Here is a 13,314-nt window from a genome sequence, read left to right on the forward strand (position 1 = left end):
TCTGTTTTAACCACAAATTCATTCAAAATGTAGCAAGTTGTTTTATTTAACTAAATCAAAACAGATGAAAAACACTGGGTCTATGGAGTCAAAATAAATACATATTTTTTTCTCTTCTGCTGAAAATGCTTTGGATTTGTAATCAAAAATGCACCAATAAGTTAACCAAGCAAAGGTAACTGAAAATATACAGTAAAGAGCTTTATTAAAGTAATAATTTACTCAGTAATAGACTTGAATTTAAAGCTTCTCCTACTAACGTGCATTTTGCTAAAAAGGATATCTCCCAATGGCAGCATTCAGAGAATCACTCATCAATCAGGAAGGCTGGGTAAAATGAAGGAATACTGGAAAGTTTTCAGAAATCCCTATTCAGGTTTAAAATAAAACATAAAAATAAAAAAAATCAATGAAGTAACAATGACTTTCTGCAAATAGCGCAGCTAAAATTCATGAAGTCTATCAGTAACATTCAGATGATGAAGTTAAACTAAACTTTTTGTGACAAAAGGAGATTTGGGTTTAAAAACAGCAGTAAACAGTCACAATGGCAAGCTGCTCTTTGAAACGGATAGGATCAGCACAGTAAACGCAGACTGGAAATATAAACAAAAATAAATTAATTCAGTACAGAAAAAAAAACATTTGGCAAATCTTCCCCTGAATGAGGATAAATATGAGTGAGAGTCCTTCAAGCACAAACAGGTTTGATTTCATTGTTTCCACGGCTCATAAAACGCCACCGAGTCTCTGAACTAAAATCCAACAACTTTCTCTAAATATGTACAATCACAGTACATCCTCTCTCACTTCCAGTGTCGTGTATTAAGACCTCATAAAATAATGTTTACAAGTTTCTAAAATTTCTAAAAACCTGTAGAAATTTGTGAAAAAAATAAAAAAACAACAATGAAGAAATTAAGTGTAATCATTAATGAAGCCAAACTGATAAATATTTTTTAAATATGACAAATAAAAGCTTGACAACAAACTCTGCTGTTTCCACAAAATTCCAGAGAGAAAGGGGCAGCCATGACGCCCCAATTGATTAACTGATTATTATTATTATTAAGAAAGTGGATTTTGAGTGTTTTCTGCTCTGGAACAAAGGTTTGTGTCAAGACCAATAAGGAGAGAAATCAGCTGATATATTTAAGGAAATAGCTGCATTAGACTCATTTTGGAGCTCATCTTTATATCAAAGGGTTCTGGACTCAGACGTGACTCAGCCGGTCTGAACTGGGCCTGAACTGGGTCAAAACACAGCAGCATGAAACAGAAAAGAAGAAATGTGGTCCAGTCAAAGTCAAGACCTGATTGAAAAGCGTAAATATTTTTTTGATTGATCTTATGTAATATTCTAACTCTCAGACTCTGCACTCAAGCAATTTTTTATCTGTAATAAAATATTGCAGGGATTGAAAAATTTCTCTCCATGTTTAATGAATCCATAAGAATTTAAGTCTCTGAAATGAAGGTCCAGTTTTCTGGCAATGCTCTAATTTTCCAAGATACATCTATAAATGCCAAATTATGTTCAGGTCAATTCGAAAACAAAATCAAATAAAATTAATTTGACCCTCAGGGTGAAGTAAGAGGACCCTAAAAGTTCCTTCCTAAACCAAATCGAGAAACATTAAAATATATATATTCTATTACTCATTTTATTATGAAATAATGTAGAAAATAAGTTATTTCAGCAGAATTAAATCAAAGGCATACATTTGTCTTAAACATAATCCTAAATAGTGGATGTATTAATGATAATGGCCTTAACTTTCCACATGGAGTCACTGCAGTTCACTAAACCTAAAGGTTTCATTAAATAGACTAAATGAGTTATAATAAACTGCAGGTTTTGAGATCAAATCCTGTGTGGATCGATCAAACTGATGGGACAGAATTTAGTTGTATCATCAACTCTTCAGTATTCTACAACTTTAAACCTAAAATAATTTTATTGTGGAACTCTTCAAATAGCCTACGTGAAAGATGGAGGTTTGATTTCCCAGAAAGCATCACTGACAGGATCAATCATCAGCCTGAATCTTCACTTTCCACCCATGTAATAAACCTAAAATCATATGACCACCAAACCAGTTACTTTAGCCAATCCTGTTGGAATAAAGCGTGCTCGTCAGCGTTGTTTTGCCTTTGGAGCCATCTGTCATGGTTGCTCTTCATCTGGTTGGTCTCAGCACTCTCTATGTTGCTGGAGGTTCTTCATTCTAGCTCTGGTCCAGTTCCTTTTCTTCTTTAACTGCTTCATCTTCCTTTTTCTCCTCCTCTTCCTCCTTCTGCTGTTTCTCCTCCAGTACATTCTCCTCTTCCTCAGAGTCCCTGTCATGCTGACCCAGGTCTTCCTCAGCTGTGGACAAGATGTAGTGAGTGAGAGGGAACAAACTAAGCATTTACCTGTTAGACACCATGAGAATTTTTTTTTGTTTCCTGTTGGCAAAAAGTGAAAAGGAAGTGATGAAGTGCGTAACCACCCTCCATCCAAACCAGTTGCTCTCTGTCCAAAATGATCAAATAAATTGCAAAACATGTGTCATTACTTCCTTGCTTTTACACATTTGGTAAATGAAGACACAGAAGTTGTTCTAAAATTAATATTTACAGAAAATACAATTCACAAATCAAACATTTTTTTCAGTTGTTGGTAATGGAAAAAACGTAAAACAGAGATGGGATGGGATGGGATGGGGTGGGATGGGGTTTGGTTTGCGAAACTTTAATTAGAACATCAAAATGCTGACATCTCTTTGTAATACATCACAACTACCACTAGAGGGTGGTAGCTGATAATGTACCAACAAGTGACAAATTGGTAGGTTACCAAATTTTGCGGCTTTAGCAATTTCATAAGTATTCTTTTTATTGTATTGATTTTGTAAAGTTTGATTATTTGCTAAAGGCCTCGACATCAACTTTTAGTTTACTGGTTTGTGTTCTTCCCCCCCAAACAACTTTCATGGATAAATCTCTGTTGTAAAGAGAAGAACAGAATGAAGAACATCAGCAAGCACAAGAATGTAAAGTAGGATTACAGAAACAAAAACAAAAGAAAGAAAAATGAATAATAAATTGTACAAGAAAGAAAAGAACAGGGAAAAATAAAGGGTGACCAGGAATAAAATGGAAAAAAACAGGGCAGAAAGGAAGAAAATGAACTGGACCATGAAATATAAAAAAAAAAATAATATTTTTTCTACTTATAAAGGAACAAAGGTTTGAAGCTTACTTTCTTAAGGAAAGAAGTGAACAACCACAAAAAAAGACCATTGGGAAGAAAGGAAGGAGATGAGAATGAAGAAAGGCAAGAAGGAGAAGTGAAGAAAAAGCAAGAAGAAAAGAATGCAGGAAAGGAAGGACACATGGAGATAATGTGGTTAGGGGACAAAGATCGAAAGGACAGGAGGAAGTAAGAAAAGACAGTCCTGTAAAAAGCAGAAGCTTTAACTAATGGTATACTAACAGGTGTAAAGAAAAAGCACTTTAAACAGATGCAAAGTGTCTTCAAAACATAACAGAAAAATAAATAAAAAAAGGATGAAAATAAATATAGAACTAAAGCTTGAATAGGTTCAGGTAAAACCTACATATGTTTTCAATTCATCCGACCCATGTTGGGGTCATGGGTGAAAAGAAAGAACAGCTATCACATAAACTTTCATTTTCGTACTTTGGGTCAACCCTTTGTCTTCTCCTGTTTGTGTTCAAATGTCTGTTATTGTTGGTACCTCCACTGGGGGCAGCAGTCTCCTCCGTGTCCGTCTCGAAGCAAAGCGACGGTCCAGGAGAGCACGGATCCGCTCTCAGCCTCCTTTCATAGCTGAACTCAGGGAGCCTGGGAGCCTGAGGTCGAGTCTTCCTGGCCGGGTTCAGGAAGTAGCAGTACGCGCAACGGAATGCTGATGGGAGACGTCGGAAAACGGGAAGCGGGATTCAACAATCGCAAAAGAGACGTGGCCAATTCAGTGGGTGATTTTGATCTTACCGAGATATTCAAATTCTTCTTTCAAAGCCATGCCGTTATGAGAGAAACACTGCTGGCAGATCAGGGCATATCTGCAACAATGTTCCAGAAGATTTAATGGATGGTCGGTTCAGTTGAATTAGTTCTTTTAATGCAACGTTCCTAAGGAACAAACTGAAAGCTACCAACAAAACTAGGCAGTACAGAATTTGTTATTACACACAGTCAGTGTTAGAAGTTTCTTTTCTGACTTTAAAATGTACAAACATACCTGACAACTAATCTTCTCAGACTGTATCTAAATTGGCTGGTTATCTATCAAATTCTTTCTTTTAAGCACAAGATACAAATGTCCAAGAGGGCCGAGTTCAGCTCCATTACTGAAATTCAGTTCAAGCTTTAATTTTCCATTCAAATAAAATACGTTTATCTGGGTCATTTTCTACTGATTGTATTCATGTTCCAACTATTTAACTCTTGATTTGATTAAAACTTAGAGATTTTGGATGAAGTTGCTCCAACTGAATAATGACCTCAAACACATCAAAACCGGTTTTGAAACATAGTTTCTGAAGTTTTCCAGGCAACTCAAACATCTGTAGACCATACTTGAAAGTTTAGTTCTGTACTAATGTTACGTTCACACAGCAGGCAAATGTGACTCAAGTCAGATTTTGTGCCTAAAAGCAATCTAAATTAAACTCTTTTATGACCTGCTGAATGGCACAATTCAATCATTTGACCCTTCTAAAGATCTAATCAATGCCACTTCCACATGTTGGAACTGAATCGGATTTGTATTCAATAGTTTTCATAGTTAGAATGCATTCTGAACGGTCATGCTGGATTATATCCAACATTTATGTCATTGATATTAGCCATAATTCTGCACAAGAAGTCATATTCTGTAAATAATAGCTGAGAATTATAATTTAAAACAGTCTTCTCCTCTATATGACTTTCCAGTTTGAATTTGATTAAGACAGCAATAGTGGAACTTAATAAGTTTGTTGGGGAGTACAAGTTACAAAACCTAATCTATTATAGGCTCTAAGTCAATAGTGGGTCTTCTACCTTTTCTCTGGTCCGTCTCCTACCAGATACTCGATGACTCGGTCAACTGTTCCTCTTTCTCTGGGCAGAATAGGTCTTGGTAATGAAGGACCAGGGGAGTAAATGCCTGCAACCAAACAGACCAAATGCACAGAAATAATTATAGAAAAATCCAAACATACAACCTTTATACATAAACTAATAATACAGAACACATAAAACTAAATCCAACCCCCCCAAAAAGCAGAATATTTGATATTTCTTGTCACTTGGCTTCAGAAAGTGAAACTCGTACATAAAAGGTCCTGCAGATGCCGTATTCTTCAGTTCATGGGAACATACCTACACCTCTAATCGGGGTGCAGGGTGTCCTCTCTACAGCTCCCTGGAGTACAGAAGTGTTGGGGGTGGATTTCTCTGGAGGTCCTCCTGGAGCTGACAGAGAAACAACTGATGGAAAAGTAAAAGCTGACAAAAGACACTCAAAATGTAGAAGAACTCAGTTAAAAAGGACACTTTAACTGAGTTAAGGTTGAATGAGCTGTTCATTCCAGTAGCCCTTGACTTAACTTTTCTTATACGATCTATAGTTCCTAGAACCTCAAGGGTGTGATGTTGGTTAGAGATACAAGTTCTCATAGACAGCTACAATTAGCAGCTAAGGTAGTAGCATCAAACATTTCAGCAGACTACAACAGTTCACAATCCTGATCTTCCAGGCCAAGGAGAGGCACCTGGCCAGGCTGCAGCAACATGTGGATTGTCCTACTGAGCTATGACGTACAATAGATGAATGCTATGGTAATGTTGTAGATGGTTTATATGCAATCAACGTAGGAAAACATCCTCTTACCCACTGGTCCCATCTGAGGCCGTGTACCTGGTGAGAGAGTCATTCCTGTGCTATCCGGGGAGCACATCGCTCTCATACCTGCACCCCTTTGACGAATTTCTGCTGAAAAGACACAACTTTGTACTTCCTTTGCTGATCTAATGACACAATTCAGGAATCCAGGTTTTCTGAATAACTGTCATGTCACTGAAATAAACTTTATTATGCATTTCAAAAAATTATTCTCAGTATGTAGATCTATAACACACAGAGCGATGCTTTTCAAGCAAATATTGCAGTTAAGTTCACAATTGTGGCTTACGACTGATGGTGTGCAAAATTCAGCTACATAATGTAAACATCAAACAAAACAAATTTCTTTGTTCCAGAAAAAATATGGCTGCCTGGCACAACTGTGTGGAAGAGTTCTGACTTGACATCCCACACAAGAAGGGCAAGCAAGACAAGTTCAAGACTGAAGAAGGAGTGTGTTCAGAGGGCAAGCAGTCCAGACCAACTCTGACTCTGAGAAACTGATGCTTAGATTAGATCCATAAAAACAAAATGTTTTATTTATTGTGTTTGTTAAAAATTTAAAGTTTGACTAAAATATTATTCAAAAGTAAGAATCTTTTGTAACAGAATATATACATTTAAGTAAGTATAAGGCTTCTCGTATAGGAAACACTGAATGCAAAAGAAAATGTTGAATGTTTTAACATTTTAAACATTTCTTTTTGCCAAGTAATGTTAACATATGGGGCTGCAGGCGATAGTAAAATAAGAGCCGTTTGGGAGCCAACACCAAAAATTCCCCTCACTATCAACGATAAGCCAGAATCATCAAAAGCAATATATATATATATATATCATGTTTAAACTACAAAATCCTGTGTGAAATACATCTATAGAATGTATTAGTTTCACTTTTATAATTGACTTTAATGATATTCAAATTTATTATGCTAATTCATTATATGCCCAGAACTGGTTGGTTTTAGATAGCTACAGCCTTTAGCTAGAACCAACCATCTCTAGCTGTAGCTCATTTTAATAGCCAACAGCATAGCGCTGACTGGCGTACCTTGACCGGGTCTGGGAGTCAGCTGAGGACCCACCGGTGTCGACTCCAGTCTCTACAAAACAAACACGAGTAAAATACAAACAGAAATATGGCAGCAGGTAAATAGATGATGTAAAAAAGTCCAAGATCTCATCACTTACATGTCTGTTTTTAGCTTCAGGATCAAAGCGTTCGAGGATGAGTTTGGCATTCTTATATGTCTCTGTTTCCATCACTTCCTCCAGCTGAACTCAGAGAACCAGAGGAAACGTCGGTTGTAGGTCAGAAAATAAATTACATTCAGAATAAAAGCATTCAATAACCAAAAGGTTTATTAAATGAAACCAACCAAGTATTAGAGCTGTTGGCGTGGCAACACTCACTGAAAACGATGATGAAAATATCATTTTATTAATCAAAGTGAAGCAAACACAACTTACAATTTTTTTCCTGGCGGCTTTCAGATCTTCAAGTTTGTCATCTAAAAGAAGAACAAGACTAATTTCAGTTCAGTTTTTTACAGACTGAATATCTGCCATGTTTAGTGAAATGGATGTGAATGTTTATACACACAAAACAACTTCCTGACTTCTTTTTTGTTGTTTGCACCTTTGGCAACAAGGAGTGAATCGATTGCGGCTTTTTTGGCCGTTCACCGATTACCAATCTTTTAAAAAGCCTAATCTGCCGATTCCGATTTTGGCCGATACCAATTTTTTTCATGTTGCTCAACATAGCAAGAAAGCTGCTGAGGTGGCAACAGTGGGATATTCTCATATGGGGGAAGCCTTATATCCCAGTTATAAACTGTAAACATGCAGACATGACCTGGTGAGCCAAAATGCAAAATGCTGGGCAACATCAGATTGTTGATCATGTGACTCGTGTTGCAAAAAAAGTGCTTCTATTGCCGCTTTGCTAAGTAAACCAGTTTCAATACAGCCAAAAAAACATCTCATCCTAATACCAAAACTTTTGATTGAAAACCAGGTTGTTGTTTTTTTATTTATGAGTTTTTATTAATCAAATGTATTTTTCAAAATGAAAAATTCTATTGTCAATGAAGGAAAGGAACCTCAGAAGACTGAGAACTTACTGTTTCTCTCAGTAAGTTTGGAAAACAGGAAAAGCAGCAGCTTCCTGATAAACCACACACTGGAAAATATGGAAAAAAGACATTAAGACAGAGGTTAGTGTTTCACTCAACATTTTCAAACTTGTCTATTGGGGCTCTTGCCTCAGTTTTTATTGCCTTTAAATTCATAAACTGCAATCAAACCAATACAGAAAACACATTATAGGACAAATCTAAAATATCAACTGGACACAGTGATATTTAAAAGTCTGTTTGGATAGGTAATGAAAAACAAAGACTCACAGTATGGGGTATATAAAGAAAGGCAGGGCCATGGCTAGTCTCTGTAGCCATTCATCAGGTAGGTAGAGACAGTAAACGATGAAAGAAGTGAACAGGTAAAGAACAGATGAGTAAAGAATTAAGCGACCGACCCAGAGCTGCAGACAGATAGAATCACATCATTCAGGTCAAAGAACAAACAACTAAGGGTTACTCATGTTTGATGGTTTTCTGACTTTACTTTTTGTAATCGCTGATTTTTGCCTCTGAACTCCTCCAACTCCTTAATCTCCTATAGAAGACAATAATATTATAAACTTAATTTGGTGAAAAATAATAAAAGATTCATGTTCTAGAGGTTATGCTAGCCAAATTATACAGTGAGAAGAATCTGAAGCTTGTGTTAATTTATCACAAATGCAATTTTTACTGAGTCCAATAGAACTATTTCATCTGTACCTTCTCCAGGTTCTCCAGCTCCTGTACTGTGGTTTGTTTTGTCTGGAACGAGAATAAATGCCAACTTCATTAAGTCATTCGTTTATGAATCTTTCAGTAACATTTAAATAAAGCAAATGTATTGATAAAATTAATATTTTTGCCTGAATGTAAATTTCAAAATTTACATTCAGGAAAAATTCTATTATAATGTGCTTCATCAAGATTAAAACCATGAAATGTTCACTACAAACACAACCCCACACACCCTGATGTTTCTAATGAACAGGTTCATCTGTTCAAACGCTCACGTTCATCTATCTCCAACTTTTATCTTGATATTCATAATTCAATAAACTCTGACAACAACACAAAGCAGATGGTGAACAACATTTTACAAAAGTTTGACACATCAAAGTATTTCCTCATACTGTGGGTTTCTAAAACATAAGGTTTTATCACTGTGTATTTGTGAATCACATTTTTTGTACATTTTAGTACATGTTTAATGTTCCTTGACGAATGGATTTTGCTCATGGATTTAATGTGTCTAAAATAGGGTAGCAATAAGAAATCCACAGCTGATTTTCAGCTTTAGCATCCCCAGTATATTAAGGGTTACTAAAGCTGAAAATCAGCAGTGGATTTCTCTTTGGTAGGGCAGCTAAACAAAGCTTTCCATAAATTCAACATTTTGCAGACACTGCTCTACTTTTCCAAACCTAATTTCACCCTCCCTTCCTCACATGTTTTTCTGAGATTACATCTTGGTTCACATACAATTTTCTTAAATTAATACAGTGATGAAATCCTCCACATTAGTGCCAAATCTTCCCTATCTAGTTTATCCATTTCTGTCAACAAATTCTCTTTTTCTCCCTTCCTTCAGGTAAAACAATAGTCTTCTGTGTGGCAGTGGCTAATAAACAAAAAGGACTCAATAATAGCAGTTTGGCCTCAGAGTTGAAAATCAAGTCCAAGAAAACAAAAAAAGTTTGAAGAATCTATTTAAAATGTAAATATTTCCTTTTTGCTGAAGCAAACATTAAATAAATTTTTTTAAGGGTTTACGTACCTTCCATCGAGATATTAACGCCCCCATAACTGTGACAACGTTTCAGGTTCACTGAAAAACAGAAAGGTTTTAGGTTTTATGCTTTTAAAGAGACAAAACACAATCTTTACAGTTGCAGCATTTTATTTAACTGATGGTAAACTGCTCATGTGAACTTCCATGCTGCCAAGATTAAGAAAGCCTCCCTTAGGACTTTCTGTATTTAACCACTGCCTAAAGTTCATTTTACAAGGTTTTGAAAATACAACACACACATTGGCCTGGACAAACATACAGCAGGATAGAGTGATATCATAAAGACAAGTTTGGACATCTGGAAGTGTTTGCAGAGAAAAGCCACATGATTTCATATTACAGAATGGCCAAACTACCAACTGCAGGGCCTACAGGTGAAAAGAGCCTCAATAAGTAACCAGAAAATATCAAGTTTGTTATGCTGCATAAATGCATAATATTCCCAAACAAGTACTGAGAAACTACAAGTAAATCCAGTGAGTATTTCTTCCATGTTTTCCACCATTGTTTTTAAATCATCTAAGACTGATCATCTATGCGTTTCCAAGGTATTTTTTGTTTTACTGTCAGAATCTCATTGCATCCTCTGCTCATTTTAAACTCATCTACAATATCAGGCAGACTGACATTACAAAATTATTATTATAAGTTCTACACAATGTGCTTCATCATGATTAAAACCATGAAATGTTCACTACAAACACAACCCCACACACCCTGATGTTTCTAATAAATAACATATTCCCTCGTGACCTAATTTGCTCTCTTTGTATCAATATTATCCAAGACGAGTCCAAAAACAGTCACGGGACATGAACGTCTCATTCATAACGCAGCAGTAGTTTCTTCATTTTTCACTGGTCTGTTGGTGTTTGGTGCTTCACCTCCAGCAGCAGAGAAACAAAATCATCCCAGAAGAGTCAATGGTGACGGAGGCTAGCTAAACAGACAGCATGCTAACACCACCACAACGCAACACCGAGCCGTTTTATCTGGCCTTTCTGAGCCACACGTACCTCCAGCCTCTTGGAAATGTTTATTTCCTTTTTCTCAAACAGGCGAAATATCCTGATATAACCTCATTTAACTGACATGACAAAACCTTTACGTCACTTCCGCTTCTCAACCCGAAAGGCGGAAGTGACGTAGGATTACTATGCGCGCCATCAGATCTGATGGTTTATATTCCATCCAATACATTCTATGTGCATGTATAATACATGTTACGTTTATCGGCCAGAAGATTTCCTTAAATTTAGGAGATTGGTGATCGGCTGACATGTGAAGCTGATCTTACCCCCTGTTCTTATCCACCTCAGCAAAGGCTGAAAAATCAGCCACTGTCCTCTTCTGCTCCAGTTAAAAAGGTTTGACTGACTGACCAACCCATCAGGTCACGTCTGCATGTTTAAAGTTAGCAATAGTCGCCTTGCTGTTGCCAACTCAGTGACTTCCTTACTATATTTAGCAACATTTAAGACAAACAAATAAAGTATGAGCCAAAATCTTCAGGTAAACCTTTTTAAAGACAGGTAATTGGCAACCAGCCAGAAAACTCCAATTGGTGCAGCCCTACTTAAGATAGAATACATACATATTCATGACAAACTTTAATTGAAATAATTTTTCTTAGGCATAATTATAAATAGCTACAAATTTTATTTATACCTGGTGAATGTTAACTGGGATTCAGAGCTGATTCAGAGCCTTCAAATAATTTTAATAAGAAAAGTTAGAAGTTGATGTAAAAATACTTGTTTAACCAAAGAAATGATCATGATCAGCAGCAAACGACACATTGCCTCACAACTTAGAGAAAGTAGCTCATTGATATATTAATGCAGTAGGCATGTGTGCCTGATGTAAAATCATTTTGTCAAACATTGAGAAGTTTTAATGATTGTTATCAAACATGATCAAACACACTGCCTGAACCGTTCAAGGTCGCTATGAAGCTAAGTTTCTATTAGCAGCTCCTTTATCTTTCTGATAAATATTACATTATCAAGACACATGAAAACATACCTTTAGCTTGGCTTTTTTTTTCTAGTCTTCCTCTTTCTTATCTCTGTATCCATCCTTTTTGTGACATTATTTTGCTTACTTCCATCAGTGCTTTGGAGGTTTGGACTGCACTGCACATTGCACTGCTGCTCATATTACTGGTGATGTGAAATTTATATATATATAGTTATATATATACAGTACAGACCAAAAGTTTGAACACACCTTTTCATTCAATGAGTTTCCTTTATTTTCATGACTATTGACATTGTAGATTCACACTGAAGGCATCAAACTATGAATTAACACATGTGGAAATATGTACTGAACAAAACAGTTTTAAACAACTGAAAATACGCCTTATATTGTAGCAACCTTTAGCTGTGATCACTGCTTTGCACACACTCTGCATTCTCTTGATGAGCTTCAAGACGTCGTCACCTGAAATGGTTTTCACTGCACAGGTGCCCCGTCAGGTTAATAAGTGGCTTTCTTGCCTCATAATAAGATGTTTTTCTTTTACAAATCTAGCCTGATAAATAAAAAGCATTGACAGAAATAATTACAAATAAATATTTTGATGTCAAAGTTAAAATAAATTTCTACAATAATTACAAAATATTTTACATATATATTCATCCTCTTCAATTCAATATTAAATAGATTAGTTGGAAAATAGACATTCCTAGGCGGATGTAATCCCCAGAATTTTCTGCAGGAACAATATTTTACTTTTTTAAGCCTTCCAGCACCTGCTATTGAGAAGCACCCTCACATAATAATGCTGCCATCACCATGCTTAACAGCTTTCTTAATGGTCACCATTTAAAACAGAAACTTCCAGTTTACAAGAAAAGGAAACATAATTCTAGATGTTAGCAGCTTCCAGAAATGTCAAACATTGATTAAACATTTAAATTAAGTTTTAAAACATGTGAAAGTTTTTTTAATTGCAGGTGGCACAAAATCACATTTTAGCTTAAAGAAAAGATATGTTTAGAAAAACAGGAGCAACACTAACAGCTAATGGCCAGTGATTGAGAAAAACTGCCCTACATTTAAAGGAAAACACCAAGAGAGAAACACAACATCCTGACATTCAGTGTGAAACTTTGACTGGAAACAGAATAACAACATGTGGATCTTGGAATTATTCCAACTTCCATCTTTACAGAACTGGAAGAGGAAGAAGTTTCCTCTGAATTATTTAGAAGACTTTAAAACACCAACAGAATTACATGAATGTGAAAAATGTGTTTCTGAGTGAAAGAGAACGATAGAGACTGAACTACTTGTTTGAGAGTGACAACACTCCTCTGACAGGAGGAGGCCATTAAGGCTCAACTCAGGACAGAAGCACTGAGGAATAAACACTGAACCAAAATCCAGGATACAGAGGTTCAGTGAATTTAGTGTTGAAGGTGTGGAGGTGGATCAGTGAGTCAGAGGAAATGTTGTAGAAGGACAGAATGCCAGCATCACAGTCCACATACACTGC

At 36.1% G+C, this 13,314-nt stretch overlaps 1 protein-coding gene across 2 annotated transcripts; it reads right to left on the minus strand.

Annotated features, from left to right (window-relative positions):
• Positions 1-28: 28 nt before the first annotated feature.
• lnpk (lunapark, ER junction formation factor) lies at positions 29-10,919 on the minus strand. Of its 2 annotated transcripts, none has more exons than XM_055024056.1 (15): positions 10,829-10,919; positions 9,798-9,848; positions 8,744-8,785; positions 8,526-8,576; positions 8,306-8,442; positions 8,024-8,082; positions 7,368-7,408; positions 7,089-7,172; positions 6,949-7,000; positions 5,886-5,984; positions 5,375-5,467; positions 5,054-5,159; positions 4,001-4,071; positions 3,744-3,914; positions 29-2,368 (listed from the first exon to the last, which is right to left on the minus strand). In XM_055024056.1, the coding sequence occupies exons 2-15, from the start codon at positions 9,822-9,824 to the stop codon at positions 2,229-2,231; spliced, it is 1,173 nt and encodes a 390-aa protein (XP_054880031.1). In that variant the 5' UTR covers positions 9,825-9,848; positions 10,829-10,919; the 3' UTR covers positions 29-2,228. The 2 variants fall into 2 exon arrangements, with proteins under 2 accessions (XP_054880031.1, XP_054880030.1); XM_055024055.1 differs by having other exon boundaries at positions 5,886-5,987.
• Between the last annotated feature and the right edge of the window lie 2,395 nt (positions 10,920-13,314).

The sequence above is a fragment of the Poeciliopsis prolifica genome, unplaced genomic scaffold (genome assembly GCF_027474105.1).
Source record: "Poeciliopsis prolifica strain line A6 unplaced genomic scaffold, Auburn_PproV2 SCAFFOLD113, whole genome shotgun sequence".
In the NCBI taxonomy this organism is placed as follows: Eukaryota; Metazoa; Chordata; class Actinopteri; order Cyprinodontiformes; family Poeciliidae; genus Poeciliopsis; species Poeciliopsis prolifica.